Genomic DNA, 27,648 nt, shown 5'->3' with positions numbered 1-27,648 from the left:
CCGAACCCGGGCCGCCAGTAGCGGAGCGCACGCACTTAACTGCTAAGCCACCGGGCCGGCCCCACAGTCTTGCTTTTAAGGAACTAACAAGCTGGTGGGCAAGAAACAAGTCACCACACAATTATCAACCAGCGTGGTAAGTGCTACACTAGAGAGAAACGTGCCATGGACACACACAGGAAGGGCATTGGACTCAGCCTGAAGGGCTCTTGGAATGACTTCTGGGGGGAAATGATGCAGAGCCCAGAGGGAAAACCAGTCTAACAGAGAAAGAGAGGCAAGGGCAGTCCAACTGATAGAAAAGACCTTATACACTGAGCTAAAGAGTTTACACTTGATCCTGAAAACCACAGAGAGCCTACTGCAGGATTTCCAGCGGGATTTAAGTGACATGATCAGATCTGCATTTTAGAACGAACTGCCTAGTAGTGGTGTGCAGAACAGACTGATAAGGGATAGAAAAATGAACCAGTAACCCTAGCTATGTGGTCAGAAGTGACAGGGCCTGAATGATTTAATACATTAAAAAAAACAAGGTTTCCATTTTTATTATATTTTCTAACTATTGTTAATATGTAAGAATGCCATGAATTTTTGCCAAACTCATTAAATTTAACCTCTTGAATCCAGATTTCTAGAAGTATTTCACATCATCAAATAAAAATAATTTTATCTCTTCTTTTCAAATATTTTATACTTCATTTCTTATTGTACTGGTCAGAACAGGATTTTTAAAAAATAATTACCCAAACCAGATGATTTTAGGTCATAAATTGAGAGATGGTCCAAGGGAACAAAATAGAGATTTTAGAAATAATTTAAATTCTTTAAGAACTGAATATTACAAACCAGGAACAACATAACAATAGTGAGAAGATTTGATGTTTAAGACATGTTGTTGGGATAGCTGGGTATCTACCTGACTATCTGCACAGCGCAGTAAGAATTGCTTCCTACCACATGGCTGCAGTCCTGCTCAGATGGGTCACAGAATTACATGTAGGAAGAGAAAGAAAAAAAAATGGAATAGTATATTTATTCCAGCTGTGGAAGGAAGATAAATTTCTGACTATTGTGAAATAAAGGATATTATCAGAGATAAACTGAATAGGTATGAATATATAAAAATAAAATAGTTTTGCCCAATGAAATGTAAAAAAAAAAAAAAGAGGGAAGAAATAAGAGAAAAAAATAACTGATGTAAGCTTACGAGTGTGTGTGTGTATAAATCTATTACGAATATGAAATATGTATGGTCAATAACCATATTTCATTGAATCAACAGTCAAATGCTCAAGAGACAGATGATCAGTTTATGCATAAAGGAAATAAAAATAGTAAATTATCATTTGGAACATTGGTTAGCCTCTCAGGAAATGAGAGAAATGTAAAAAACATCTTTAGGGAATCATTTACACACTTGTTAAATTAAGAAATTGACAAAGAAAGCTAGAACGCAATGTGAAGAAATGTATACTTATATATTGCTGGTAGCAGTGTCAACTAGCCATGTAAGAAATTGAACAACAGCTGTATATGCAGGCACGGGTGTGCAATCACACACTCGGACCTCTTAAGTCCACTTGGGGCAACTATATCCCCAAACGGGGAAATAGTCATTTGTTTAAAGATATTCAGAGTAGAACTATTCATAACAGGAAAAAATTAAAATAATGCAAAAAACCTAAAAAAATAAAAAGGCTAACCGAACCACAGGAAAGCAACATAGGACGTGTCAGTTTTTTTAAAATGACACATATGGGGACATAAATAACTAGAAGTGCAAGGGGAGGAACTCCAACCAATGCTTTGCAAAACATGCATACTTGCATGTAACTTAAGAAGGACGTAGACAGAGTGAACGTTATGCTACACTCTTATTTTATTAGGTACAACGGGCCCGGGAGCTATCCAGAAGCCAACCTGGCACTATTCAACTAACGATACCAACGTTATCTCCTTCCTCTAACGTAACACGATACAGAAGGCACCTGCATCCTCCAATAAGTGCCACCACAGTAATATACACTCTGCTTTACAGCTTGGGTTTCTGGAAAGGAAAGCACTGCTGACTTGTCTGATGGGCTTACCGTGAGTGTGGCAAGTGACATGAAGCCGATTAGGTTATTCCACACCTTATCGATGTCCTTCAGCAACTGCTGGAGTTTCTCACTGCACACTGCGGTGGCTTTTATCCCCAGCTCCACACGTTTGGTTACCCTATACACCTCAACAACACCTGACAGGGTGAGAGAGCAGAGTTAGGTGCTGGAAGTGGAGAGAAAGAGATGAGCAAGACAAGGCAGCATTGCTGCTCGCTGGTATCTTAGTTGGAAACAGGACGATATCCGGACAGAGGTGAACTCACTATTCCTTGGGACCAATCCACCTCTCAACACTGCAGTATAACTTAGTGGTAAGAGCACAGACTCTAGAGCTACCCTGCTTGGGCTCAAATCCCGGATCTGCCATTTACTAGCTGTGTAACCTTGGGCAAGTCACGTAACCTTTCTGTGCCTCATTTTCCTCATCTGTAAAATTGGGATAATAATAGTGTCTCCTCAAAGGATGGCTGAGGGGATTAAATGGGTTAATACTGTAAAAGGTTAAAACAGTATTCGTAGAACAGTAGGCATTATGCAAGTATTAGCTTTTTCTTTTTTTCCTGGCTTCTTTTTTTTTTGTGAGGAAGATCAGCCCTGAGCTAACATCCATGCTAATCCTCCTCTTTTTGCTGAGGAAGACCGGCCCTGGGCTAACGTCTATTGCCAATCCTCCTCCTTTTTTTTTTTTTTCCTCCAAAGCCCCAGCAGATAGTTGTATGTCACAGTTGCACATCCTTCTAGTTGCTGTATGTGGGACGCGGCCCAGCATGGCCGGAGAAGCGGTGCGTCGGTGTGCGCCTGGATTCGAACCCGGGCTGCCAGCAGCGGATTGCGCGCACCCAACCACTAAGCCACGGGGCCGGCCCTCCTGTCTTCTTTATGACTCCATCTGTTTGAATTTGTGAAATAGCATTAAATTTGCTGAAAATGGGAATATTAAAAGTTTAAAAGAATCTGAATGTCAATATCATCACAAACTAACAAAGAAATATCTCACTCCTCTGAATGCCCAAGGATTTACAAACTCTGGCTTCATGTGTCTTTTATACACTTCACAGGACACGGAACAGTTCTTTTTCAGTGGTCTCTGAATTATGGTTGAACTCTTCAAGCAAGGATGACAGGTGCCAAGTATCTCCATATTCTAAGGACAGCCACCAGACACATCCCCAACCCCTACTCTAGTCTCTCTGTAAGAATTTCAGGGGATCTTCAGAGTGGTACATCATCAGCCTTGGATATAGCATTACGGCTTTTCCTTCCTTCCCCAGGGGAAGGGCAGGAATCACTGCCCACCCTAAGAAGTGAGGGGGCTTCTAAGACAATCTTTCACAGATACTAGGAAACCTGCTAGAAGGAAAGACAGGCTCGCTGTTACCTGGTGAACATCTGTCTATGCAGTAGGATTGTGCCTGTCTGGGCAGGAAAGAGGAATTAGAGTGAGGTGGCAGGAGTGAAGGAGAGACCACATCCCTTCACTATCTACTCATCCAGCAAATACTTCTGAGTGCCTACTATGTGCCAGGCACTAATCTAGGTGCTGGAGACACAGCAGTGAACTAAGCAGACCCAAATCTCTCCCCCTTCCTGGAGGTTCATTCTAGTGGAGGGAGACACACAATAAACAAGAACAGTAAGTAAAACATATACGATATTCAAGGTGATAGGGTGAGGGAGAAAATCAAGCAGAGAAAGGGAAAGGAAGTGCCAGGGTGGGGAGAGTGGATACAGTTTTGAGTAAGGGAGGCCAGGGAAGGCCTCACTTAGAAGGTGATATTTGAGTAAAGATCTGAAAAAGGTTAGGGTCCACTGCATGTGGCTCTGGCCACGGGTAAGCCCAAGCTTGGGGAGGAGAGGTACACTGAATTGGACAGAGAGTGAGGTTTCAGACTGGACTGGGATGTTTCATAGCTGAAGGTGGCCAGGAAGGTAAGGAATCTGTGATGTCACTAAGGGGTAGAGAGGAAGACTCGACAGAGCATGGTAAGCATTGATTGGAGACCCAATGATTTCCTTTTAATGCCTCATCTAGTTCAGACTCTGATAAACCTGTAACACAGATGTAACTTTACATTGTTGCTATTATGTGTATGACAGGGCCTGGGAAACTTGGCCATAGAGACCTTATGTCAAATAGCTGACACTGCTTACTGTTGTTACGACTTAAGTGTCTTAAATACAAAAGCAGATGATACTTAGTGAAGTCATATGTAGCTTGAGAGATCTAGATTAAACTACTTAACAGAAGGGAAAACTGAAAATATTGCCAAGTGACATGATTTTGAATAAGTAAAATATAAACGAACATACCTAATAAATATTCCATGCCTTGTGCTGACTGAATTACTTCCGTGCACACAGAACTACTACTGATTCCATTTAAGGTATCATTTGCCTTCTTAATGACCTACAAGAAATGAAATCACATCACCTTATATAATCAAGAAAAGTCACTGCAAATCAATTCACTACTAGTAGAAAACCCAAAGGGAAAGCCAGGAGGTGTGAAAAAGCATGACTGACTCATGTGTATATGACTATGCTGAAACAAATCGGAGAATTTAATTTTAACCTTGAAGAAACAATCCTCCATTTCTTTGGAAGAGAAAAGACAGAAGTTCTTTAGCTTAAATATTATTTTAATTTGGGCAGAGTTAATGATATCATTTTGTTATTTCTTAAACACAGTGACAGATGAGGGCACAACTGACACACGAGCCAGTGTCTGCTGTTATAAAAGTGAAAGAAGCCTCTCTTAAAAGGAATGACTTGCCAGAGAGCTGCACTTTGCACAAGGCCTTCGAGGTAGGGCTCTCCTCAGGTTTGCCTCTGTCCATTCAAATGAACCAAGGAGAAGGCAAAATGGCACAAGACGGCACTTACACACGTGTGAACATCACAAAAGTGACATACTCACTTCTAGGGCACTCCCCAGGCATCTCTGCCATTCATATGCATATCTCTCATTCTCCTGTGAATTTTATAAAAAGAACTGTGTTAAATAGGCAAGCCTGAAATCCTCTATTTATGACTTCTGTCAATCAAAGAGCACTGGCAGACTTTCTTTTTATTAAAATCACTCTCGTTCAAGCACAGTTTATCTTTTGTACTCACTAATGACTATTTAAAATTACTAATAAATGTAACTTTGGAGCACATGACTTGTGAATCTGAGGGAAATGTTCTGTAGCAGCTTCCCTCTGTAAATCTTGCCTCATTTGTTCCAGTAATAGCATGAACACTTCAAAGGTACCCTCCACTCCACAGTGACGACACCCTGTGTGTGTGCACGCACACAAATTTATGACAAGGAGGGCGAGGGAGGAGAGTTAAGCGTGTTGGCTGTAGGAGGAAGACAGCATGGACTAAGATGTGGCAAACGTAAGCAGTTAGAAGATCCAGAACATCTTCCTCCTCTCCTCTATTTTGATGTTTAACATTCACTAACATGATAAAATCTCAGTGCTCAAAAAGAATTCCCTTCAACATTTCCCTCCTTATGAAGTTCCATGAAAAATTTCAGTTTTAGGGTCACTAACCACTTTCAGTGGATGCCACACCTGGGAGGTATTTTCATCCAGGGCTAATGTCACCCTTCTCTCACTTTAATTACATACTTGATGTCTGGGGCCTTGTGACTTTCTGCCCCTCATTTCCCCATGTGAAAGCTGAAAGCACTTTTTCTTGGGGCCCTCAGCACTCACTTGGTCTTTTACCTGCCCCTCCGTGGAAAACTACCCCACTCACCTCCACCTCTCCTGTCAGATCTTTGTACTTGTCACGGATGACAGGCAGAGCGGGCTTCTCACTCAGAGTGTTGGAACGGTCTCTGAAGGGCTGCTCCAAAGCCGGAGAAGGAGAAGCACGGCTTATTTCTTTATCACCAAGGCTCAAACTCCTCTTGTGAGATCCTGGGAGAAGTGGATGGCACAGTCAAAGGTTTTGATTACTCAGCTTAGTTCAAGCAGAGGCTCTTCCTTGCTAACATGACCCTCTTCTCTAGATGTTTATGTCATGAGGCATTCAGAAACACACTCTTCACTCGTTCTGTCCAGCAAGCTACATGTCGAATCCTTTCAACTGTTCTCTCTTGCTTGGTTTCCCTGCCTTTAATTTTCTCCATTATTCTTCTCTGATCCATCACAGTTGTTCCATAATTTTAAGTGCAGAATCATTGAAGTCTGGAGGACTAAAGTGTCTTTCTAAATATCAGTGCATAAGAGTTGCGTTGCATTTCCAGGCATTAGTTATGGATTTGCAACCAGCTCCTATATACTCTCTCAATCTAAGGGAAATCAATGATCCCTTCTGTCAGGATGGGATTAAAGCAGAAGGGGCGAACTCCAATGCCTTCAGAGAGCAGGCAAGTAAAGAGTGAAGTAGGACAGCTGGAGATGGGAAGTGGTGGGGAGTGTGGCACTGGGGAGAGCACAGCCCATCTATTAGAGGGGGCACTGCTACTCAGCTCCAGCTGACTGTCTAGGGGTGGGAAAAAGGCACAGTATTGCCAGATATTACTTTCCCAGAGAAGCTAGAGATCCAGATTGTAAAATCTCATGACTTTTATATACTGGCAATTGCTTTACACATTAAAAAACCGATGTGGGTCAGTCAAGACAAGTCTGCAGACTGGATCCAGATCCACAGCTACCACGTTGCAGCCTCTGGATTAAAAGATACAGTCAGTAGCCAGGGAACAAGAACAGAGCCAACTTGCCCACAAGCGGATCAAATCTATTTCTCTGCTCTTTTAACACAGCACACCTCTAACCAAATGAGCTAATGAACAACAGACTCTGTGCTATGCTTATTTTTAGCCCAAAAAGCAGTTATCTGAGGGATACTGGTTTGACTTCAGGTCAGTTGCAGGGAAACCCTTTTTTATAGCTATCTGTAATAAGACTCTGATTTCAAACATCAGAAACACTATTTCCTGCTAAACCAGGGGGGCCAACTTTTTATTCTAAGAAAGAACATCTAACATGTCTGTAGAAGAAACTAAGACAGTAAAATCTACGTTGAAAGCTACTCACCTTGAACAGAAAGGTCAAAGGTCGCCAGCTCACTTTTGATCATTTCTTCACTGGATTTCATTTTGCTTTGGGAATTGGCCACTAAAAAGTCAAATTTGCTGATTTTGGGCTTTTCACTCTGAAACTCTCCAAAGTCATCTGAGCATTCTTTGGGGGTGTCGTGAGAAGCGCCGCTGGAGGCTGGGCTTGGACACGTGGCCTCTTGGCCCCATTCAGCTGTGGGCAGGTCCTGTCTTGTGAAATCTTTATAGTCCCCACTTTCATATTCCTTTTGCTCACTGGTCTGAGGAATCACATCTTTAAAATTGGCAAAAGCTGGGAAGGCCGTCTCTGGAAGAGCATCTTCACTTGCGAAGGTCGTTACTTTGGAGAGAGATGTCATGGTGATGTTTTCGGAACTGCCAAATGAAGTCTCTTTCTTTTGAAGAACTGAGGCTGCTGAGGAAGATCCGCTTCCTGCTGAGAGGACAAATGGAGAGAGTTTTCTGCCCTGAGACGCATCATCCCTGTCTGACCAGTCATAGCTCGTAAGTGTGCTCACTGCAAAATTGCTACTGTAGGTTCCAAAAGCAGCATATTTTAAGTCCTCTATATCTGAAAGGGAAATAAGACCCCACAATTAGAGGCAAGCTCACGATTTAGGCTAAATGCCCTAAATTCTGAGGCAAAACGTCTAGCATACTTGATTAGTTTTATGCTATGGTTGGAGTTAACTAAATTTAGAGCTTGTACTAAAATTAAAGGAGTTGGGCTGTAAAATCTGATCTTTGAAAACCCACATTAGCCTTGAGTTGGCATTTATATTTAGTTACAAAGAGCCATTTTCTTTGGATATAAAAATCACTAAAATATAGGATATTTATCTACCAATGTATATATACTGTTTGACATAAGAATAGGGTCATTTAAGAAACTGTCCAGTTATTAACTTTAAAATGTTACTTACAATATTCCCTGCCTAAAACATGTCTCTTTCATCTTAACTCTGTTGGAAAATGCTCCTTTAAAACACTGTCATATGAAGAACATTGACAAACTAATTAAAAATTGACAATTCTTCAAAACTAAAGTAAAAATAATGTTACCTAACTTTTAATCAATTATTAGGAGTTTCTGTCTCAGGCAAGGCCAAATATGAGATTTTAATTAAGGAGTTACTTACCTGGTTGTTATTTTGGTCAATAAGGACGTCATATTGCTGTGATGGAATATGAGGAAAGAAAAATCAATCTAACCTACTTTAGTCCCTAAAAAACCGAATCAAAAGTCTGGGTCCTGTTGGGTTCCTGTTTCTCCTTCAACTATGTATCAGCCCCTCATTAAAAAAAAAAAAAAAAAAAAAAGGAAAGAAGAAAAAGAAAGGTTCGGGCAGAAGACTCATTTTATATTCTTAATGTATGTTTCAATAATTTAAGAGGTAGCATAAAACAGCAGAAAGCGTGTAGGTTTTTGATTTAGACAGACCTGGGTTCAACTCCCAGCTCTGCCACCTAGTACTTGTGCGACACTAGGCAAGTTATTTCACATTTCTTAACCTCGGTTTGCTTATCTGTAAAATGAAGAGAAGACCATGTACTTGGACGGGCTGTGTTGTGATGATTAACTGATAACGTGTGTAAAGGGCCCGGGTCAGTGCCTGGTGAGCAATACATAATAGCAATTATTTGTACAGCATATCTGCCACCAGCTTCAATTTGACATTTAGTTGCTGCTTTAGGGCCTAAAATGGAATTATTTCAGAGTAAAAATGAAAAGTCAATCATCATTTTAGTGGTCTTACTAGGGAAAGTTTCTTGCCCATTTTCAAAAGGCAAAACCAGCTGAGGATGATCAATGCTGGTGTGAAGAAGCCACCTTTTCAGCAGTGCTGTCCATTCAGTCCTGGCTGACATGTGTTTCGTTTCATTTTAGCCACTATAGGAGGCAAGAAGGCCAAATGCGAGACTCCATCTCTGACAACCACAAACATGGTTTACAAGGAAAATGCTCAAAAGTTTTGTGATCTAGATTTTCATAACTAAGTCAACAGGTGAACCAACACTGGGTCATTTTGTCTTTCACAGCAATATTGCATAGCATATGAGAGTTAAGGGACTCCTGACATTTCTTTATACAGTATACCCCAAACCTCTCTCTCTCTATTTCAACTCTATTAGGAAAAGGGTACCAAGTTAATAATAAAAATGGAAAACCCTAGATTGGTACAAAAGGCCAACCAGCAAAAAGCAGATAACTTTCACAGAACAACAGTATATTTTAAAGTTCTGTAGTGCAAATGGTACTCCCTTCAAATCCGGCATATTAAACAGGAGGAAAAAAAAGATTCAGGTGAGAAATGCACAGTTTAGAATGAATGAAACAAGATTTGAGGCAAACGCTTTTTGAGTCTCTGGCTGTAGTGTTTTGCTTTCCCTACTATTTAAGGGATCATAGGTGCCCTGATTCAAATGAGGTTAAATCCAATCAGGAGGCAGATGCAATTAAACACAAGGCTTGTCTTCAAGGGGTACATTCAGAAGAATGTTTCACAATACGGATATCTTTATTATTAGACTCTACCAGAAAGCTCTTTGGGGAAGCTATACTGTGAATTGCTCCCAGAATGTCATCTTCTAAAGTGGTAGCAATTTTCCTAGAGACTAAAGATAAATTTAATAAAAAGTTAAGCTCTAGCTCAAACATCACAACCAAGTTGCTATGGCAATAAAAAGACCCTTTTGTGCAACTACGCAACAAGAAAAAAATAAAGTTTTTAAAAAAATCTATAATATAATCAGGTAAAAGGCATGATAAGCAATAAGGGATTACCTTAGTTGAAGGGCTTGTAAGTATTTTTATAACACTATAGGTCCTCAACAAATCTTCTTATTAAAAATGATAAGCATAACACTTTGCCGTTTGGAGCAACTCACAGAAATGACCAAATGAAAGACTAAAAAAACACATGAAAGACTTAAAATGAAATTTTTTATACTTAAAAAAAAAAGAAAAATAAATATATAGGATATACTAAAATAAAGCCTCAAGGTTGATTTTTAAATTTTACTTTTGCTTATTTATTGGCTAGTATAGTGTAAAAAAATAATTTACTAAAATGCAATTCATTTGAACACATATGGAAGTACTGAAACTGATATTACATAAGGACTGTGAGAACACTGTATTCCTAAACCTTAGCGTTTATAAACAATATAAAAGTAGAGTAGTATTTCCTGGCATGGTGAATATTACACCATTTTCTAAGGAAAATGTGATAAATCAATTCATTGAGGGTAGGTTAAACCAAGAAAATTCCTCATCTCCCATGTTAACAGTTCTACATTTTCTAAGCAGCCAAATTTTATGTATTATTGTATGATAGTCTCAAAAATATTAAAGATTCTGTAAGACCTACAACATAAGTGATGGAAGCCCTGTCTGGAAAAATAATATGGAATAACCCACATTTTATTTTGTAATCACTCAAGTTACTAAAGATGGGTTTTCAATTTGATAGCTGAATTCTGAAAATTGCAAGAGAAGAAGGAAAAAGAAAACAGAATAGATGCAATAAAATGAACAGAGAATCAGTACTGTATTTTCAGCTCTATTGGAGAACTCTTAGGCTGTGCTAGGTTGAACTGTAATTGCACACAGATAATACGCCAAATTGTGTGCTTTAATACATGTATTTGTTTGCAACCAGGAATGTCCTATACAAAGGCCAAAGGAATAAACTATACAGTCTGCTTTCCATCATGGATGTCAAATCAAGACACGGATTTCTTGCTTATGTTGGCAACTAACCCTATCAGTCTCTTCCATAACCTCGATTCAAATCCCTTCTGAATGGATGTTGTACATGAAAACAAGGTACTTCTTAGAATAAAGAATGTGAGCTGCCACCACAGGACACAGAAGGCCATACCGACTCCCATGGACGTTTTCTGATGTAAGCATACACCCAGGTGACAAAGAGTTACTAGCTTTTCAGAATGAGGTTCAGAAAAGGAGAAAGGAAATACATGTGCAAATTCCACTATGCCCTAGTGTTTTATACAGCAATAAAAATGTTCATTGGACTAAGGAAGAAATATCTTTTAATTTTCAATACTGATTTAATCCAAACTTCATCTACCAAAGCAAACCACGAAGTAGTTATCCATTTCAACTTCTTTCCACCCCTGGCCCTACTCTACCTTCTGAGATCAATCATATTCACTTTCTCTATTAACTATAAAACCTGGTCTGCCTGTGTCCTGTAAGTCTCAAACACCCTCATAGCTGTTGTTGAAGAAAACAGGAATGAAAATGATCACAGTGCAAGTATGACAGACTATAAAATGCTGCTGTATAATTGCCTTCCAGTGTTTTTGCATCTGCATAGAAACCTCCCATTCTTCATTTGTACTGATTCATATAAATCTATGGTTTAAATAATATCCACGCTATCTGCAAGCATCTTCAGGTTTCTGTTTCTGTGTCAGTGCTTTAAGTTATAAAGGAAAATGGCAATCCTATGGATATTTTAAGTCAGAGGAGGCTGGAAGGCCAGGGCATGGTGTCAGGACACACAGTGGGACTGCGTGTGGTCATCATTGAAAATCTCATCCAAAAAACATCCAATGAGCTCACAGAAGATGGCAATTACAACTGGGGCCTTTTGGCCATCAAGGGAGAGGGCAGTCCCCAGGAGACCCTCCTATGCATATGACCCTATCGTGCTTTCAAAGCTATTGAGCCAACATTTTCCAAAACAACTAACTTATCAAAAGTATTCCACTGATGGAAAAACAAAGCCAGAAGCAGCTCTTTAAAAATAAAATAACTTGATTCTTTGTGTTATTTTAGGATTTAGCCCAGCTTCTTTGATATTGCCAGTGCCCCCTTCAGGTTCCTTTGCTACTTTTAAAAATCAGCAGGGATTTCAATGTGAACAATAGAGTGATTGTAAAATATAAATACATTTGTCTAATTTCTCAGGTACTGAGGTATGAAGTCAAGACCTAACCGTAACTTACTTACTTGGCATCGGGGTAAACAAAACATAGTATTTTTTGTTTGTTTGAACCTATACCATAGAGTTCTTAAAGTCTTTATTGAAAGTTTATATTATTATATTATTAAAATTTCCTCCCTAAAAAGTAATGTTACTCTGGAAACATTAATTGCTCAATTTGTGAATGTGATTATGTTTTACACACAGTTATATTTTACACATTATATTATACACATTTTCTGCAGCCTGCTCAGATAAACACAGAAGGGAGTTAAAATAAAGCAGTTCTAGAGGGACAACGGAATTCCTTAGCCAAAGCCACCATAAGACCGGTCTTATATATGGCACCAGAAAATCCTAAATAAAGGGCAGCTCGTATTATCACTAGATGGAGGCTACACCAAGATCTCTTTCTTCCAAATGAGATAGCAGCACATATCATAATTAAAACATAATATATTTATACACGGTTTTTGAAACCAAGTATTATTCAACTTTCTAAAGCATTCAACTTTTTAATGCTCTGGAAAACAAGGAATTTTGAATGGCAGACCTTGTTTTTCTTTGAGTTAATCTAAAATCCAATCTGCAACTTTTTTCTTTCTCAAACGGCATATTTCAGATACTATAAGTGATTTCTCAAGAATCCTATTCAAGGGCCGGCCCGGTGGCTTAGCAGTTAAGTGCGCGCTCTGCTACTGGCGGCCCGGGTTCGGATCCTGGGCGCGCACCGACGCACCGCTTCTCCGGCCATGCTGGGGCCACGTCCCACATACAGCAACTAGAAGGATGTGCAACTATCTACTGGGGGGCTTTGGGGAAAAAAAAAATAGGAGGAGGATTGGCAATAGATGTTAGCTCAGAGCCGGTCTTAGCAAAAAAAGAGGAGGATTAGCACGGATGTTAGCTCAGGGCTGATCTCCCTCACAAAAAAAAAAAAAAAAAAGAATCCTATTCAAAATCCTCATCTCCAATGGTTTAATTTCCTTTCTGCCTCAAGTTTTAAAAGAGAACAAAAACTAAAGCCTCAAAATATAAGAAAAAAAATTTAAACCATTGAAACAACCCTTTTTTCCAAGGTTTTTATTGGTCTTGGTTTCTGATCTGAAAAACCATAACATTCCCAAGGTTTTTTTTGCTATTATTATACTCTAAAATGGAAAAAATATTTTCCAAATTTGGCCTACTCTTGTTGCTAACTTTTGTGCATATTTCTAGAATTATTTTCTTAAAAATGAAAACGTTTGATGTTTACTTTGTCTGAGACATACCCTAAAATTGTTTTAAGAACCTGCTTTATGGACTAAGTAAGAAAAGACTGAGGGTGGCTTCATAACACATTCTGAAGTTGGAAAGATAACGTGCTCTACATTTAGAGGATGGAGTACCCAAATTCAAGCTCAAATCAAATCAATCCTGAAGACTTCCTGGTATTAAAACCGAACACTTTCCACTACAGAAATTATCAATTTAAATTCATTTACATTTACTGCACTCAGAAGTCCATCTCAATACCATTTGATGATTTATTTTAAATTAAGTCTATAGATATCTGGTTATTAACAGATGTGTCCCTCTCTCCCCAACACTCAGCTCTTTGGTCTTCCGCTCACTCCACAGTGTAACTCCTAGTGGAGACAGGTGCTGTGATGTTCACTGAGCAATAAAAGCTCCTCAGTTTCTTCACTAGAAGAAAGGAGTGAATTTTCTATTATGTAATGTAAGGTTTACACTTATTTTTTAAAACGTTTATATTTTAATTCAGTGCCATGTTAAAAAATTATATCAATGGAATTATAAGAGGAAGAGGCTAAAATGTACCCATACTTTCTTAGGAGAAAGGTGTTTAGAAAAACAAAACAAAAGGGAAAAACCCTCTCATCACAGGAGATACTACTGCTTTAAACTTGACATGGACTAGGTATTTCTTTGGTCTAACCCTGAAAAAGTACAAATTACACACATCCCCACACTTTCAAAATATGCCAAAGAATTATTTATTAACATAGGACTTACAGATCACAAAAGAGAGTGGTACAGAAGAGCTGAAAAAGAAGTCATCAGAATAAGCATGCAGATCAGTATTTGCAGAGGAATATACCAAAGCAAGTTTGAAAAGGCACATTCACACAGAAAATGTCTAAATTGAAAAAAAGACATCAGAAAAGCAGCCAAAAGAAAATAATAATAAGGCGCTGATTAAAATACAAAGATTTTCAATGTCAAAGAAGAGCTACTTTACAAGTAGGTAGGTAGGCAGCTACAGAAGTCTTGCTAACCCTTTGAGAGTGTCACAAATGAGGGTAAGCTCTTGCTGCCAACAAAACCAGATGATCTTAATGACTGCACATCAAGATGCTTCTGTGCCAGAGAGATTAAATTTAGTTGGGGGACAAGAGCAGCTTAGTTTAAATTATATGCAGCAAGGGCTCAAAGGGTTAAATGTAATAATATGCAGAGAAATCAGGCAATGTTATTAGTATTATCTACCTTCCATACAAAGAATTATAGCAAGAGTTAAAAGAGACAGTATCCCCTTCAGAGTTAAGTTAGGGTTAGCTAAACAAGATTAAAGTCCAGAGATAGCAATCTACCAGGTGTTATTCTCTGTCAGCCCACTTCTTATTTCTCCAACAAGAAGTACCTTGAACCCTCAAACTAAGAGAGCAAGTGATACTGTGGTCACTATGAAAATAAAGGAAAACCACATTGCATTGAAGAAGTCCCTGCCATTTATCCTTGGCAGTGCATTTTTGCAGCAGTTTTGCCCAGCAACAGTATAGCTCACCGGTCAGACATTAACCCCTTTTAACAACCGCTCTAAAGGGATACTGCTCCTTTCCCACAGGTTTACAGATCCGAGGGAGGAAACGACCTGCTTTTTAAGCATATCCTCAAACTGAAGAGACTTGGCTTGAACATCACAGATTTCAAGCTGGGAGTGTTCCAAACATACATAAAAGAACACGAGCACAGCAGATTATCTTAACAGGTCAATCAGAACAAGCTTGGTCAAAAAGCAACCTCCCCTCCCCAAATAAAATGAAAAAGAAAGACTTTTCAAACCCGGATTAGATTCATCTCATAAAGACATCTAGCTTGGCACTGTGAAAGAATATAGATTAACTTTCAGAAAAATAGTTTCTAATTAGTAACTTCAGAGTCCAAAAGGCTAGTATACATGATATGAGATTTTTAAATAAAAATCAAATACTGTCGTTCAGAAAACGGAGCACTTTGCAACCAACTGCTGTGGCTCAAGCAGCTCATATAAAAAAGAGAAACAAAATCACTCTATCAAACAAATAGCAGCAAAAAAAATAGGAAAACATCTGAGGAAAAGTACAAAAAAGGAAGTAGACAGTCAGGGGCATAAGGAGCTCTGCAGACTGCCCACTGCACTTAGAAATGCCTCAGCAAGCAGCGACGGGCAACAGTCAGGTCTCTGAGAACTTGCTCCCGATTCAGCACCCTGCTTAAGAATACCTCCAACATTTCAACAGCCAAAGGATGAATGTAATTTTGTTTTTTGACTTACCAATTTGATATATGCAAAAGCCATACCACTTTATAATTTCTGCCTAAATCTGTAAGCTTGGAAGTGTCTTATGTGTCCCTCTCTAGTTAAAACACAACAAACCCTTCTTATACATAATACATTTTCTAGAATAATAGAGTAATACTGAGATACTTCTCATTATTAAAGGCCACAAAATAGGTTTATCTTTCTATATACACATCAAATAACAAAACAAAATAAAACCTAGGACACTTAGGAATCTAGTTTTTACAACAGGAAGTTGGACTAGAGAATAAACTGCTACATATAAATCCATACAGAATTTAAAGACGGCTCCCTTTTAAGATGTTTTCAAACATTTTATGAGAAAGTTAGTAGCTACCCTATTCTACCATCTACTGATTTGTTACAACTTAATACTTCTGGTAATAGAGTTAACACTGAAAACCGTACCTGAATTCCACTAACAACTCACGCCCTCCTCCTTGCCAAACCCTGGCATACAGGACATCCGTATACAAGCTCTTTCTCTCTTCTCTTGTAGGGACATGGCAAACTGTAGTACAACTGGCTAGACATTTGCACTTTCTTGGCCTAACAAGAGGCAGTTTCTGTAACTCAAACAAAATAGTATACTGGCAACTGTCAAATATATCCAAGAGAAGAAAAAGGAGAGGGAAACATTGACCTCACTCACAGAAATGGAGGAACATTACCAACACTGCAGAAGCCTTTATAAAATTTCTGGCAATGTGGGGTTCGTTTAGTGGTGGATTTTTATGTGCCTCTAACACCAAGTGGGTGCTAAATTTCAAAAGTAAAAATACTTTAGCTAGCCAATCTAAGTTCCATAGTATTCATGGTATCCATATATCCAAGTATCCATAGAATCAAATTGAACACTGCTTTAAGGAGACTGGCAACGAAGAGGTTAATTATTAGAAATTCATAAAGGTTAAGAGCCAGAGCCTTACTCTTCTGTAAATCAACACCCATAGAACCATCTTTGAAATCTACATCACCAGAGCAATCTCACCAATTCCTCACCTGCAGCAGGAGGATGCTGGCCACTAACTGTTGGTAAATCCAAAGAGCTATCAGACATGACATGCTTAAGATCTCCTCCCACATCAGCCAGTTTCATGTCAAACTGAACAGAGAGTGCATCTTCAGAGTCCTCCTTGCCAACACTGCTGCCACCAATGGAAGGGAGATCCAAAGATTTCACCGAAGCAGAGTCTTCTTTGGTGTGTCTGAAAGCCACTGCTTTCTCTCCCAGGGATTTGTCCGAGCTCATGGAAGAAAATTTACTGGAGTGGAAGTCAGCAAAATCATCATCACTTTTTCCTGAAGGAGTGTTATCTTTCAGTTCTTCAATACCTAGTCCAGATCCTTCCAGAGAAAGCTCTCTGAAGACGTCGTATTTGGTAGACGCAGCAGCTGAGTTTTGTCCACTCTTCACTGTGCCACTTGAGCTGCTGGGGAGAGGAACAGGACTAGCTTCCTCTTTAAGGGCATCATATTTGTCCTCTGCCTTTTGCTCAGATGAACTAGAGCTATTACTGAAAGCCATAAAATCTGCAAAGTCATCCTGCTCCCCAACAGACACTGGACTAGAATATTCCCCAAAGAGATTGAATTCTCCAAAATCATCAGCTAAACTAGAAGTTTTCGTTGATGCCAGTGCTGTCGTGGTTGCAGCAGATCCTGTTGGCTGTGGTCGTGTGGAAACAGATTTTGATGCACTAAATGCAGCTGAAAAAGACAATGGTTTCTCACTGCTGCAATTAACTGAGGAAAACATATCTAGGTCTGCTAAGTTCAGAGGACTTTTCATTTGTGTTTGTTGTTTCTGTTGTATAGCTCCCGAGGGGAAGGCTGCTGGAAAAGTTTTGTCTTTTGTTGGCGGCTCTAGTGGTGATATACTATCGGCGGTTTTAAAGTCGGTGAAACCGTCATCAGTTCCAGCAGATCTGAATTCTGCAAAGTTTTCTCCTGAAAGAAAAAACACAACCAAATAAATAAGAATGCTGAGCTGATACCCACACGACGCACAGCATATAAAACTACAAGCATCTTTTACAGACTTCTCCCACACTGGCTTGACATTATTTAACCACAGTTTAAACCCTACCAAATGTCCTTTGGAAACCACATATTGGTTTCCACATCGAAGGCTAGTGATGCGGAAATAAATAAAAACCACACTGAGAGCACCTAACAGCATCATTTTCATTTGCTCATTTTAGTGTACGTTTCCTAGTGCCAGATCCTTCAGCTGGCCAAAAGCAGTGCTCTCAGGACTTGTTCTCGCTATGGCTAGTAGCCAAGCATATAACAGAATAAGAAATAGGGGCTGGAGGTTCCTGAAGACAGGTATATTAAAATAGCGGCCCTTTAGAGAGAAAATGTGTTACACGGTGATCAATCAGGAAAAAAATATCACAGGTACCAATGAAGTATTATGAAAAATCCTGCATCTAAATCCTGCATTGCACATGCATTTAGGATGTACAACACTTTGCTCAACTAGGCACTTGAAGCATATCATTAGATACTACGTGGTCTTGCTCAAGTACATGGAGGCATTAATTTGAAGGGAACTTTGACGAAAATTTTTGAAAAGGTATCCACTTATGTGCAAAGCATTCTCGCTAAGGGCACATCTTAAAGCAGCCTCCCCCCCATACTCTCCAACAAATAACGTGAATCTCACAGAAAATAATCTGAGAGTAGCTGGGCTTTTCTTGAAATCATCCATGTCGCTGTACCGATGAACACTTATTACTAAAATTCAAAGGGATTTAAATAAATACCAACTCTATTATTAAAAATTCCAAAAGATGTGATTTACAGACTTTAGTTTATATTGTGCTACTCTGAGAATGGGGTTACTGACAGAATTTATTATTTTTTAGTTAGAGAAAACAGGTACTAATGTATACCTCATAAATAATTAAATACTCAGTTAAGATACGGATAAAAATCTGGACCCGTGATTCTTAATAGGGTTTCTATTCTTTATTATTATGGTACTGTTATCATTCATAGGTATAAAGGTTAGAATGTAGATGATTTCAGTTCTCTTAAGGTTATCTGAAGATCTTTCATAAAATCCACTAGATTATATCAGGTAATGAAAACCAGAGATAAACCAAATATAGCTATACCAAGATCACTTATTATTTAAAAATATGAGTGCATGGGCCAGCCCCATGGCTTAGCGGTTAAGTATGCGCACTTCGCTACTGGTGGCCCGGGTTCGGATCCTGTGTGCGCACCGACGCACCACTTCTCTGGCCATGCTGAGGCCACGTCCCACATACAGCAACAAGAAGGATGTGCAACTATCACATACAACTATCTACTGGGGCTTTGGGGGCGGAAAAAAAAGGAGGAGGATTGGCAATAGATGTTAGCTCAGAGCCGGTCTTCCTCAGCAAAAAGAGGAGGATTAGCATGGATGTTAGCTCAGGGCTGATCTTCCTCACAAAAAAAACAAATAAAAATAAAAATAAAAATATGAGTGCAATTTCTGGAGAGTTATAAATAAAATACAAGCTTTAATTTCATCATCTACCTTTTAAATTCTGTTTTTCCCTAAAAATAAGATATAGACATACATGAACTATAAAAATGTATTTACAACCAAAATCTAATTCTTGCAATTAAAATAATACAAGCCTTAAATATATTTTGCTTGTAACATGATACATACTTTGATATATGAAAAAAAAAAAAACACAAAAAAACAATGGAAGCTGATTTTTCCACCTAATCTGAGATACTTAACCAATTCACCAGCACGATTAATTAACGAAGAGAAATCTATTAAATACTAGGGAAATTTTAGAAACAGAAGAACAGCATTCAGAATTCCTGTATTTTATGTTTTTAAGACATACCACTAATAAAACTAAAGTCAATTTCACAAATTGACAGGAGAAGCAGATGTAAAACTTTAAAAAATCACCCTAGAGTTTTAGGCAAATATATCACTGATAATATTTGTATCATTTCTGTAAATGAAAAGGTATTAAGCAGCCAATTTTGTCACAGCCTCACTTTTTGATGTGCTGCTTTGAAATATCTGTGAAATTGACAAGTTTTGCTTTGTTATTTTTAAAAAGAAATCACCACAGCAAACTAAACTTACTGGTGAATTGTAAACGTTTCCATTAGAAATGTAAGCTGGGTGAAAGGGTTAAAAAGAAATAAAAATGGATGGGTTTACAAGTTCAAAAACAAAGGAAATTTTTGGGCAAATAAATCAGCTGCAGTCATTGGAAGCGTACACATCAGGAGGGAGAGTAAGCATATTACTTCACGGGTAGCCTTTGAGTTAACTTCTGAATCTTCCTAAGTTTCCCTCTCTAATTGCCACTTTTTAGGCCCTAAGAACATTTCAACCGAGATCACTTTTTGCTAAAACTTCAGTAAGAAGTGTCACTTCTCTATATAGACCATTTTCCTCATCTAATTTATGGCTTAAATTGTAGGGGTAGAAAAAAGGAAATATTATTAAACTCTGTCATTTAGTAACCTAAGAAACCCACAGCTCTGAACACAATACTATAAGATTCTTCATAAATTCTAAAATACTAACATACTTTGATGGAGTCAGGCCGACATATTTTTATTGAGAGTAGAATAACATATTCTCCTAAAATGAACAAAGTTGGCATCTCTACTTGGAAGGTCTTAAAGTTAAGAAAGGAATGAAAGCATGGAGACAAAACTGCCAACCACAATCTGGGATTCTGTTAATAAAATACTGTAAAAGCATGACTAAGGTACTGCTTACATTTTGGTGGCACCATTGTCTTTCCCAGGAATAACATACATCTCATAATTAGCATACTACACAAAGAACCCTGACATTAAACCACGCTTTTTACTCCAAACTAAAACAGGCACTCAGGAAGAAATACTTATTACATCCTAAAGGCTTGAATGAAACACAAGGAAACATTTCTAGAACCTAAGAGCTGTGAGGGACTGAATATTTTTAGAAGAGGAGGGTTTCCCTATTTAGAGATATTTAAGCAGTACACTTTGTACTTTCACTTTCACACATACCTTCCCTTTCTTTCCTATAATCTCCTCCCACCCTCTACTCCTACCCCCATCCACCGGGCAGAAGGGTAAGAACAAATGATTGTTGAAGGATGTTCCAAATTTGAGCAAAGGTAGAATGTGGTACTGTTCCCAGGAAGAAATCCTCATTACAGTACACAAATTTCATGTGCAGTTAAGCTTTGAAGGACACGATTTGACCTATGAATTATCTAAACCCTACATATCAGGTTTATAGTAGCATTTGACCACAAACATAATTTCAGTCTTCACATATATGACTCTCAAATTATTATTCTATATTCCCTTCCACTCTATTTAAGCCCTTCTATCAGAGATGGGAACCACATAGGCACATAAACCCCTCTCACTTCATCTTATTTAATTATAGCCAATTTTGAAAATCTTGAAACGTAGAAGACTGGTTGCTGCCTTCTGCACAGTTCACAGATTGCGGCACTGTCAAGAGTTCAAGTCTTGTTGAACATTAAAATAACTGAAAGTAGTCACAGCTCTCCATTTGATACAGGAGTCTAACTTGGCTTGAAGGCTTCCAGTGGAAAGGAATGCATTATCTTCAGAGGATAGTGCATCAATTTGGGGTTTGCCCTAAACGTCAGAAAGTAACTTCCAATAACTGAACCACATTTTGCTTCCTTGTAATTTCCAGACACCCCCCGCACCGCCCCCCCAGCCCCGGCCCAAAGACACTAAAATAATGTTCAGGAGTGTCATCGAAAGAACCATCAAAAATCTCTTTTATTAAAAACTGAAATAGGGCCGGCCCCGTGGCTTAGTGGTTAAGCGAGCGCGCTCCGCTGCTGGCGACCCGGGTTCGGATCCCGGGCTCGCACCGACGCGCTGCTTCTCCGGCCATGCTGGGGCCGCGTCCCACATACAGCAACTAGAAGGATGTGCAGCTGTGACACACAACTATCTACTGGGGCTTTGGGGGGAAAAAATAAATAAATAAAATCTTAAAAAAAAAATATATATATATATATATAAAAAAAAAAAAAACTGAAATAATTTATCCATTTAAAGAATCAAAAACTTACCTAAAGATTTACTCTCTGCTGTCTGTTCGAGCTCTCTGAAAGCACTATATTTATCACCAGGCTCTATGATGAAAAGACAGAAGGTCAATTCAGGTTAGAAACCTTGAGATCACAGCTCAAGGAAGTGAGGCAGACAGCATTAACCAAACATAATGAACATGTGCCATAAGCACTTTACACATCTGCCACAGAAGGCCTCCACTAAAAACTAAGATTTACATTCACAGGTTTATGAATTTACAAACTGTTTTTACCTCCAAATGGAACACTATTTTCAGAGGACTTGCCAGCTGCAATTCCTTTAAACACAGCATATTTATCCATTGAAGCTGACGCTTTAGCTCCAGGAAGTGGCATCAACAAGGAAGGGGCACTAAAAGGGAAAAAGAAATATTTCTTAATGACTAGAACACTGAACCCTTCTCTTAGCATCAAGTAGAAGCTTAGAATTAAAATGGCAAACAGGTACCTAGTTAAAACCCAGGCCTCCCCACTTTAAAAGTTAGAAACTACATAAATAAATACCACAAATGACTAAAAACATCCTTTTACTTAAAAAAAAAAATTGACATAATATCCAAGCAATAATTCTTTTCTTGATTACTTGAAGAGGGGTCAGATCCACACTGATCATCCAATCATCTCTTTAAGCCATAAAAACAATTGGAATGGCATTCATTGGAAATAGGTTGTCATAGAATGATGACCTCCTGCAATTTTAACTTAAGGTCCATAACACTGCAAAAGTGAACTGCTCCAAATACGCATACTCACTATTTCAAAGTAAATTATGTTAACCTTGATATAAATTAATCTCTAAAATGAGTTCAGAATCTAGAGGTGGAATAGTTAAGATAAAAATCTATTTATGAAATGTTGTTCAAGCCAAGAGGTAAACTGTTCTTTTGATCATATTGCATTGCTTACTGGCAGAAGTTCACACATCTGATAAGCAGCAGTAGAGTTAATACAATTTGCATTTTTACAAGGATCACATCAGCGGTTCCAGAAGCTATCTTTGTAATGTAACAACAATCACCTCAAAATTAGATAAAGATACTTTTGCCTGTGGACATATTTCTTGCTAGACGGAAAAACAGTGTAATGAGTAGTATCTGTGTGGGAAATTCTTGGATGGCTTACATACACACTATAAAAGCACTGCCTTTTTTTTCTTATCAGACCCGGGCAGCTCCCTGGAAGAACAACTTTTACATATGAATGACTACATTCCACCACTAGTTTGTGTCATTCAATACTAGACACGTAAGTTATATAAATGGATTTCTATTGAGTTCTTTGCCCTGGAGCAAAAATCTTTCCACAGCCATTTAAATCTTCTTATCAGTGGCCTACAAGCCAGGTAAAAAACCCAGCTCTTGCACATGCATGCTAATGGGGGTCCACAGTGCTTCAGGACTTAGTACTGTCCAATACTACAATTTCACATCACTACCAAACAGCTGCTACACTTTTGATCTTGACAAATAGGTCATCATCTATACATTATAGGTGGATTTTTTTAAAGTTTCATAAATAATTAAACTACTATTCATTGAACAGAATGTTACATAGGAATAAAGGTAATTAATGTCTTAGGAAAAACCACAAAGTTGAATGATCTATTTGTTTTTCATGACCCACCAACTTTCTTTTAAAGCCCATTGGTAAAATCTTCTACTAAATGTGACATTTAACTGAATATTATTAATTTTAAAATTATTTTCAGAACTGAGGGGAGAAAAAGAGGATCTTCAGGGTAATGAAGTACTGCTGATTGAAGTCAACAAAATAAAATTCCATTCAAAAAAAGCTATGACTCAGACTGTAATTTTATGTATAATGAATAATTCATTCCAGTTCTTTCTCTGAAGTTATTATTTAAAAAAACTGTAATCACCATGAAAGTGTTTATGCCAGTTATATAAAGTAGCTATCTGTTCCAAACACGGAAACAGTTATTTCTACTCTTTAATACTAATGAAAGGTACTCAGTGAGAGAGGTATGTTGTTTTAAAATTTAAGAACCTGCATTCTCCTGACAGATAAGACTTGAGAGAATCTGGCCACCAAAAAAAGCGTGTCGCTTTTTCGCTAGTGAACCCATTTATATTTTACAATCATTCCACGCAGCTGTGGTAGATGGTTTTACTTAGTTGCTCACTCTGCTAAATACACCCATTTAAAGAGCAAAATAAAACGAAGCAACTCCAAACCCCTATATCTTAATCCTTTTTGAACTATTCCACCCTCAGTGCCCCAGGTCAGTGCCCCGCACACAGTGAGCGTTTCCTGAAGGGATAAAGGAAGGGTGCTGCTGTCTGCCAGATCCCCTCTCATGCCGGCTCAAGTGCTGTCTCTCCTTTGACTCTGACATCCAGTTCAACACCGAGTCCAACCAATTTCTCACATACACACTTTTCAGCATCTGTCACTCTCAACCCAGAGTCCCTCTCCTCATCTCACAACAGGATTACCACAGCAGCTGAATCTACCCCACACACAGAGCAAGAATCACTTTCATCATGCCACTTATTTCTAAAATGCCTGACAGATTACGTCACAAATTATAAGGCATCCTGCAATCGGTGCCGCCCTTAACTAATGTCATTTTTTCACAGACTAACAATACTCTCCACTCCAGCCTACTTCTAACACCTTACTTGCCTTTTCATCTTCTCTGACAAATAATGCCCATTTTCTGCTTAAAAATACCGCCCAAAGTGGTCTCATCTAGGCTTAGCTATTCACATCGTGATTTAACAAATATCCTTCTAAAATAAACTCACCATACAGAACACAGATTATCATAAACTAGGGAATTCATTATATATGCACACACACACATTTAAAGACCAATTCTAAGAGAGTTTTATCAGGTAATATAAATACCCAGACAAAACTAAGCTTCTTTAGAGCAGGAACTGTGTTTTTTGCTTCTGTATTTCAAGTGCCTACTCCAACGTCTGGCATATAGCAGATGCTAAGCAAATGTTTCTGAATGAATAAACAAACAATGAGTATGGATTCTTAGACATAAGCAAAATGTTTTCAAGCAAGGAAAGCATGGAATAGTGAGGTCAGAACTAAAAAAGAAAATCTGCAAAGTATGGCTGTACATGAAAGTCAACTACTATGTGGAGATAATACCACACAAAATTGCTAACACCTCATATATCTCAGGTCTGACTAGCATCTTGAAACTTTCTATGCCCAAATGTTAATTTCATCTACTGAGAGAGTTTTTTCCCAGAGGAATGAATCACCAATTTGATAAATTTGGTTTATAACCTTCACACTACAACATACTCATCCAACAAACCTTTATTAATTATATATCTTGGGCTAAGTACTACAAATATAGACATGAAAGACTGTCTTCAGGTACTTAGCCTAGTGAGGGAAACAGTCAGGCAAACCAGTAATTTTAACCAGGGCACATGTTCATAAGGTACCATGGCAGTAGAGGGGGAGGGGCCCTTAACTCATCTTGGAGGTGGGGACTGATGGAAAGGGGTTAGTAAAAACTCCCTATATTAAACCAATTTTTGAAATGGAACTAGACTTAACCATAGAGAGAATTTCAGGTTGAAGAACACAGAATGCAAAAGGCCAGAAGCTTGCAAGAGCAAGGTCAGTTTGGAGTCGTCTAGGCACGGATGGAGTATAAGCCTCGAGGAAACGGCAACAGTCGCGAGTACGCAGGAGCAAGATCGCACTCGGCCTTTTCCATGCCAAGCAGAGCTGACAGCTGACGGTTGTAAAGGAGAGGAAGGAGCCAAAAATAAATACCACGTTTCTGATTTGGTGACTGGATACGGTGATACGATTCACCAAGGAAGGGAATGATGATTTAACAAATTTTTATTTAGCTTTGAATAGGAAAACAATGAATTTAATTTCATGCAGGTAATTTGAAATGCTGTGAGCTGTTCCGATATGTTCTACATAGCAGAACACATAAATTTTGTTCAAAAAAAGAGATCTGAGAAAGAAAGATTACTACGTGTCTATCTGATTAATAATACGTATGCTGATGCAGCAGGCTTGGGAAATTCCAGAACTTTACAGTCACACCCCTCATATGTTTCTTCTGTGTGTCATTTACATATGTCTGAAGTGTTCTTAAACTCAGGAGAATAATTCTTTCCCTAATTTTTAATTCTCTCTAATGCCTATCCCTTAGCTCTTGTTATAGTGTACATGAAGGAAGTGTTGACTAAGAGATAATCAATGGGTTAAAACGGAAAAGATGAATAAAATTGCACAAAGCGGAACATAAGAGAAATAGAATATGTATCCTGATGAAAACTTCCAAAAATAACCAAAGAAATTCATATGGCTTACTCAAAGTTTTGTGTGTTCCACTCTGTGGAAGAAGTATCTAAACACCTTTAAAAAATGATGGAAAGGAGCCAGCCCTGGTGGTCTAGTGGTTAAGATTCAGCCCTCTCACTGCTGAGGCTGGGGTTCATTTCCTAGTCATGGAACCACACCAGCTGTCTGTCCATTGTTATACTGTGGCGGTGGCTCACACAGAGAACTAAACTAACAGCTAGGATACACAACCATGTATTGAAGCTTTAAAAAAAAAAAAAAAAGATGGAAAGGTGTTGACAATATACTGAATCAGTTACTGTACCTAAAAGTTAAGCTAGTACATAAAACATTAGAGAAATGTTTATAGAACTGTCTATGTGAACAAACAAATCTGAAGGCCTAAAAGCCACTGATCTCAACTTAAACATAAGAGAGACATGAATAAATAACCATATTTAGATTTCTGAATTATGATTTCTGTGGAAAATCAATAGGACATTATATTGCAAAAATAACAAATGATGTGCCCCTGCCTAAAAAAGCTTTTTCAACAGTTGAAGACCTGGATCATGAACAAGAACATGAAGTCATCATTGTACAGGTGCACTCAGCTGTAATGAATCAGGTTTCGCACAGGCAAAAAAAAAAACACTGGCAAGCAGGTGTGTACCAGGAGGAAATGGTAGGAACTGAAGTTTCAGGTGGACAAGGGGGAGAGAAGTTTGAAGAGTAAAAGTATGAATAAAGAGGGAATAATCAAGGAAAGCATGAGAGTAAGGAGTCTGAATTCTTTTACTTATCCTGAAGCTTCTCATTGTGGATGCCTCTTTCTCAATTATTAAATACAATGTTAACTATATTCAACTCTTTTCTACCTGCTTCCATGCTGGGAACTACTTGTTTTTGAAGAAGCAGGCAACTCTTGGAAATCACTGAATGAGTCATCAAGGGATCCTGACTTAGAAGCATCTTGAAAATCCTGGAAGTCGTCATCTTCTGGTTTTACCACCTAGGTTTACAGAGAATATTTAAATAGAAAGCATCAAACTGATAAAATAGTGAGTAACAAATCTCCAACTGTCAACCTCAAAGACTACCTTTTAAATCTCCCCCTTTAGGTATGACTACCTAATTTCAGAAGAGCACCCTTTAGATATAACATCAACTCAAGTGCCTTGCCTAAGGCAGGAATCCTGTTTTGTATTTTTAGATACTCTCTTGTACAAACAGTAAAAGATTGATTTAAAGAGCTCATCTATACAATTTTTAAATAGCTGAATCACAATTAATAGATTGAGAACCTGTCATCTTTAAAAAACATTTTATACATGTTTGTAAATTACAAAAGTGATACAAGTTTGTTATAATTCATCACAGACATGTATAAACAGTGAACGCTGACTCCTAATCCCATGCTCCAGAAATGAGTGCTGTTAACAGTTCACTGTTTTATAGAAAAATGAGCTTATACTATATCGTTTTGCACTTTAAAAAATGTAATTATATACAATGGATATCTTTTCCATGCAGTACATGTAGATCTATCTCATTCATTTTA

At 38.3% G+C, this 27,648-nt stretch overlaps 1 protein-coding gene across 12 annotated transcripts in view; it reads right to left on the bottom strand.

Moving 5' to 3' along the window:
- SYNRG (synergin gamma) overlaps nt 1–27,648 on the bottom strand; it is a 76,827-nt gene that overhangs the window by 14,358 nt on the left and 34,821 nt on the right. For 8 of the 12 annotated variants that reach the window (XM_014790935.2, XM_087440832.1, XM_087440835.1 and 5 more), the window contains 9 exons: nt 26,966–27,099; nt 22,025–22,143; nt 21,771–21,833; nt 16,684–17,631; nt 7,139–7,732; nt 5,853–6,016; nt 5,023–5,076; nt 4,416–4,512; nt 2,091–2,239 (listed from right to left, as the gene is read on the bottom strand). In XM_014790935.2, coding sequence (XP_014646421.2) covers nt 2,091–2,239; nt 4,416–4,512; nt 5,023–5,076; nt 5,853–6,016; nt 7,139–7,732; nt 16,684–17,631; nt 21,771–21,833; nt 22,025–22,143; nt 26,966–27,099 — 2,322 coding nt within the window. The remainder of the gene's footprint in view (nt 1–2,090; nt 2,240–4,415; nt 4,513–5,022; nt 5,077–5,852; nt 6,017–7,138; nt 7,733–16,683; nt 17,632–21,770; nt 21,834–22,024; nt 22,144–26,965; nt 27,100–27,648) is intronic. The other 4 variants (XM_087440833.1, XM_087440839.1, XM_014790937.2 and 1 more) reach the window with 2 other exon arrangements.

Source organism: Ceratotherium simum, chromosome 16 (genome assembly GCF_057802395.1).
Source record: "Ceratotherium simum simum isolate JZ-2026a chromosome 16, ASM5780239v1, whole genome shotgun sequence".
Taxonomy (NCBI): Eukaryota; Metazoa; Chordata; class Mammalia; order Perissodactyla; family Rhinocerotidae; genus Ceratotherium; species Ceratotherium simum.
Note: the sequence above shows the minus strand (reverse complement) of the source record. Positions and strands in the feature narration are given on the sequence as shown.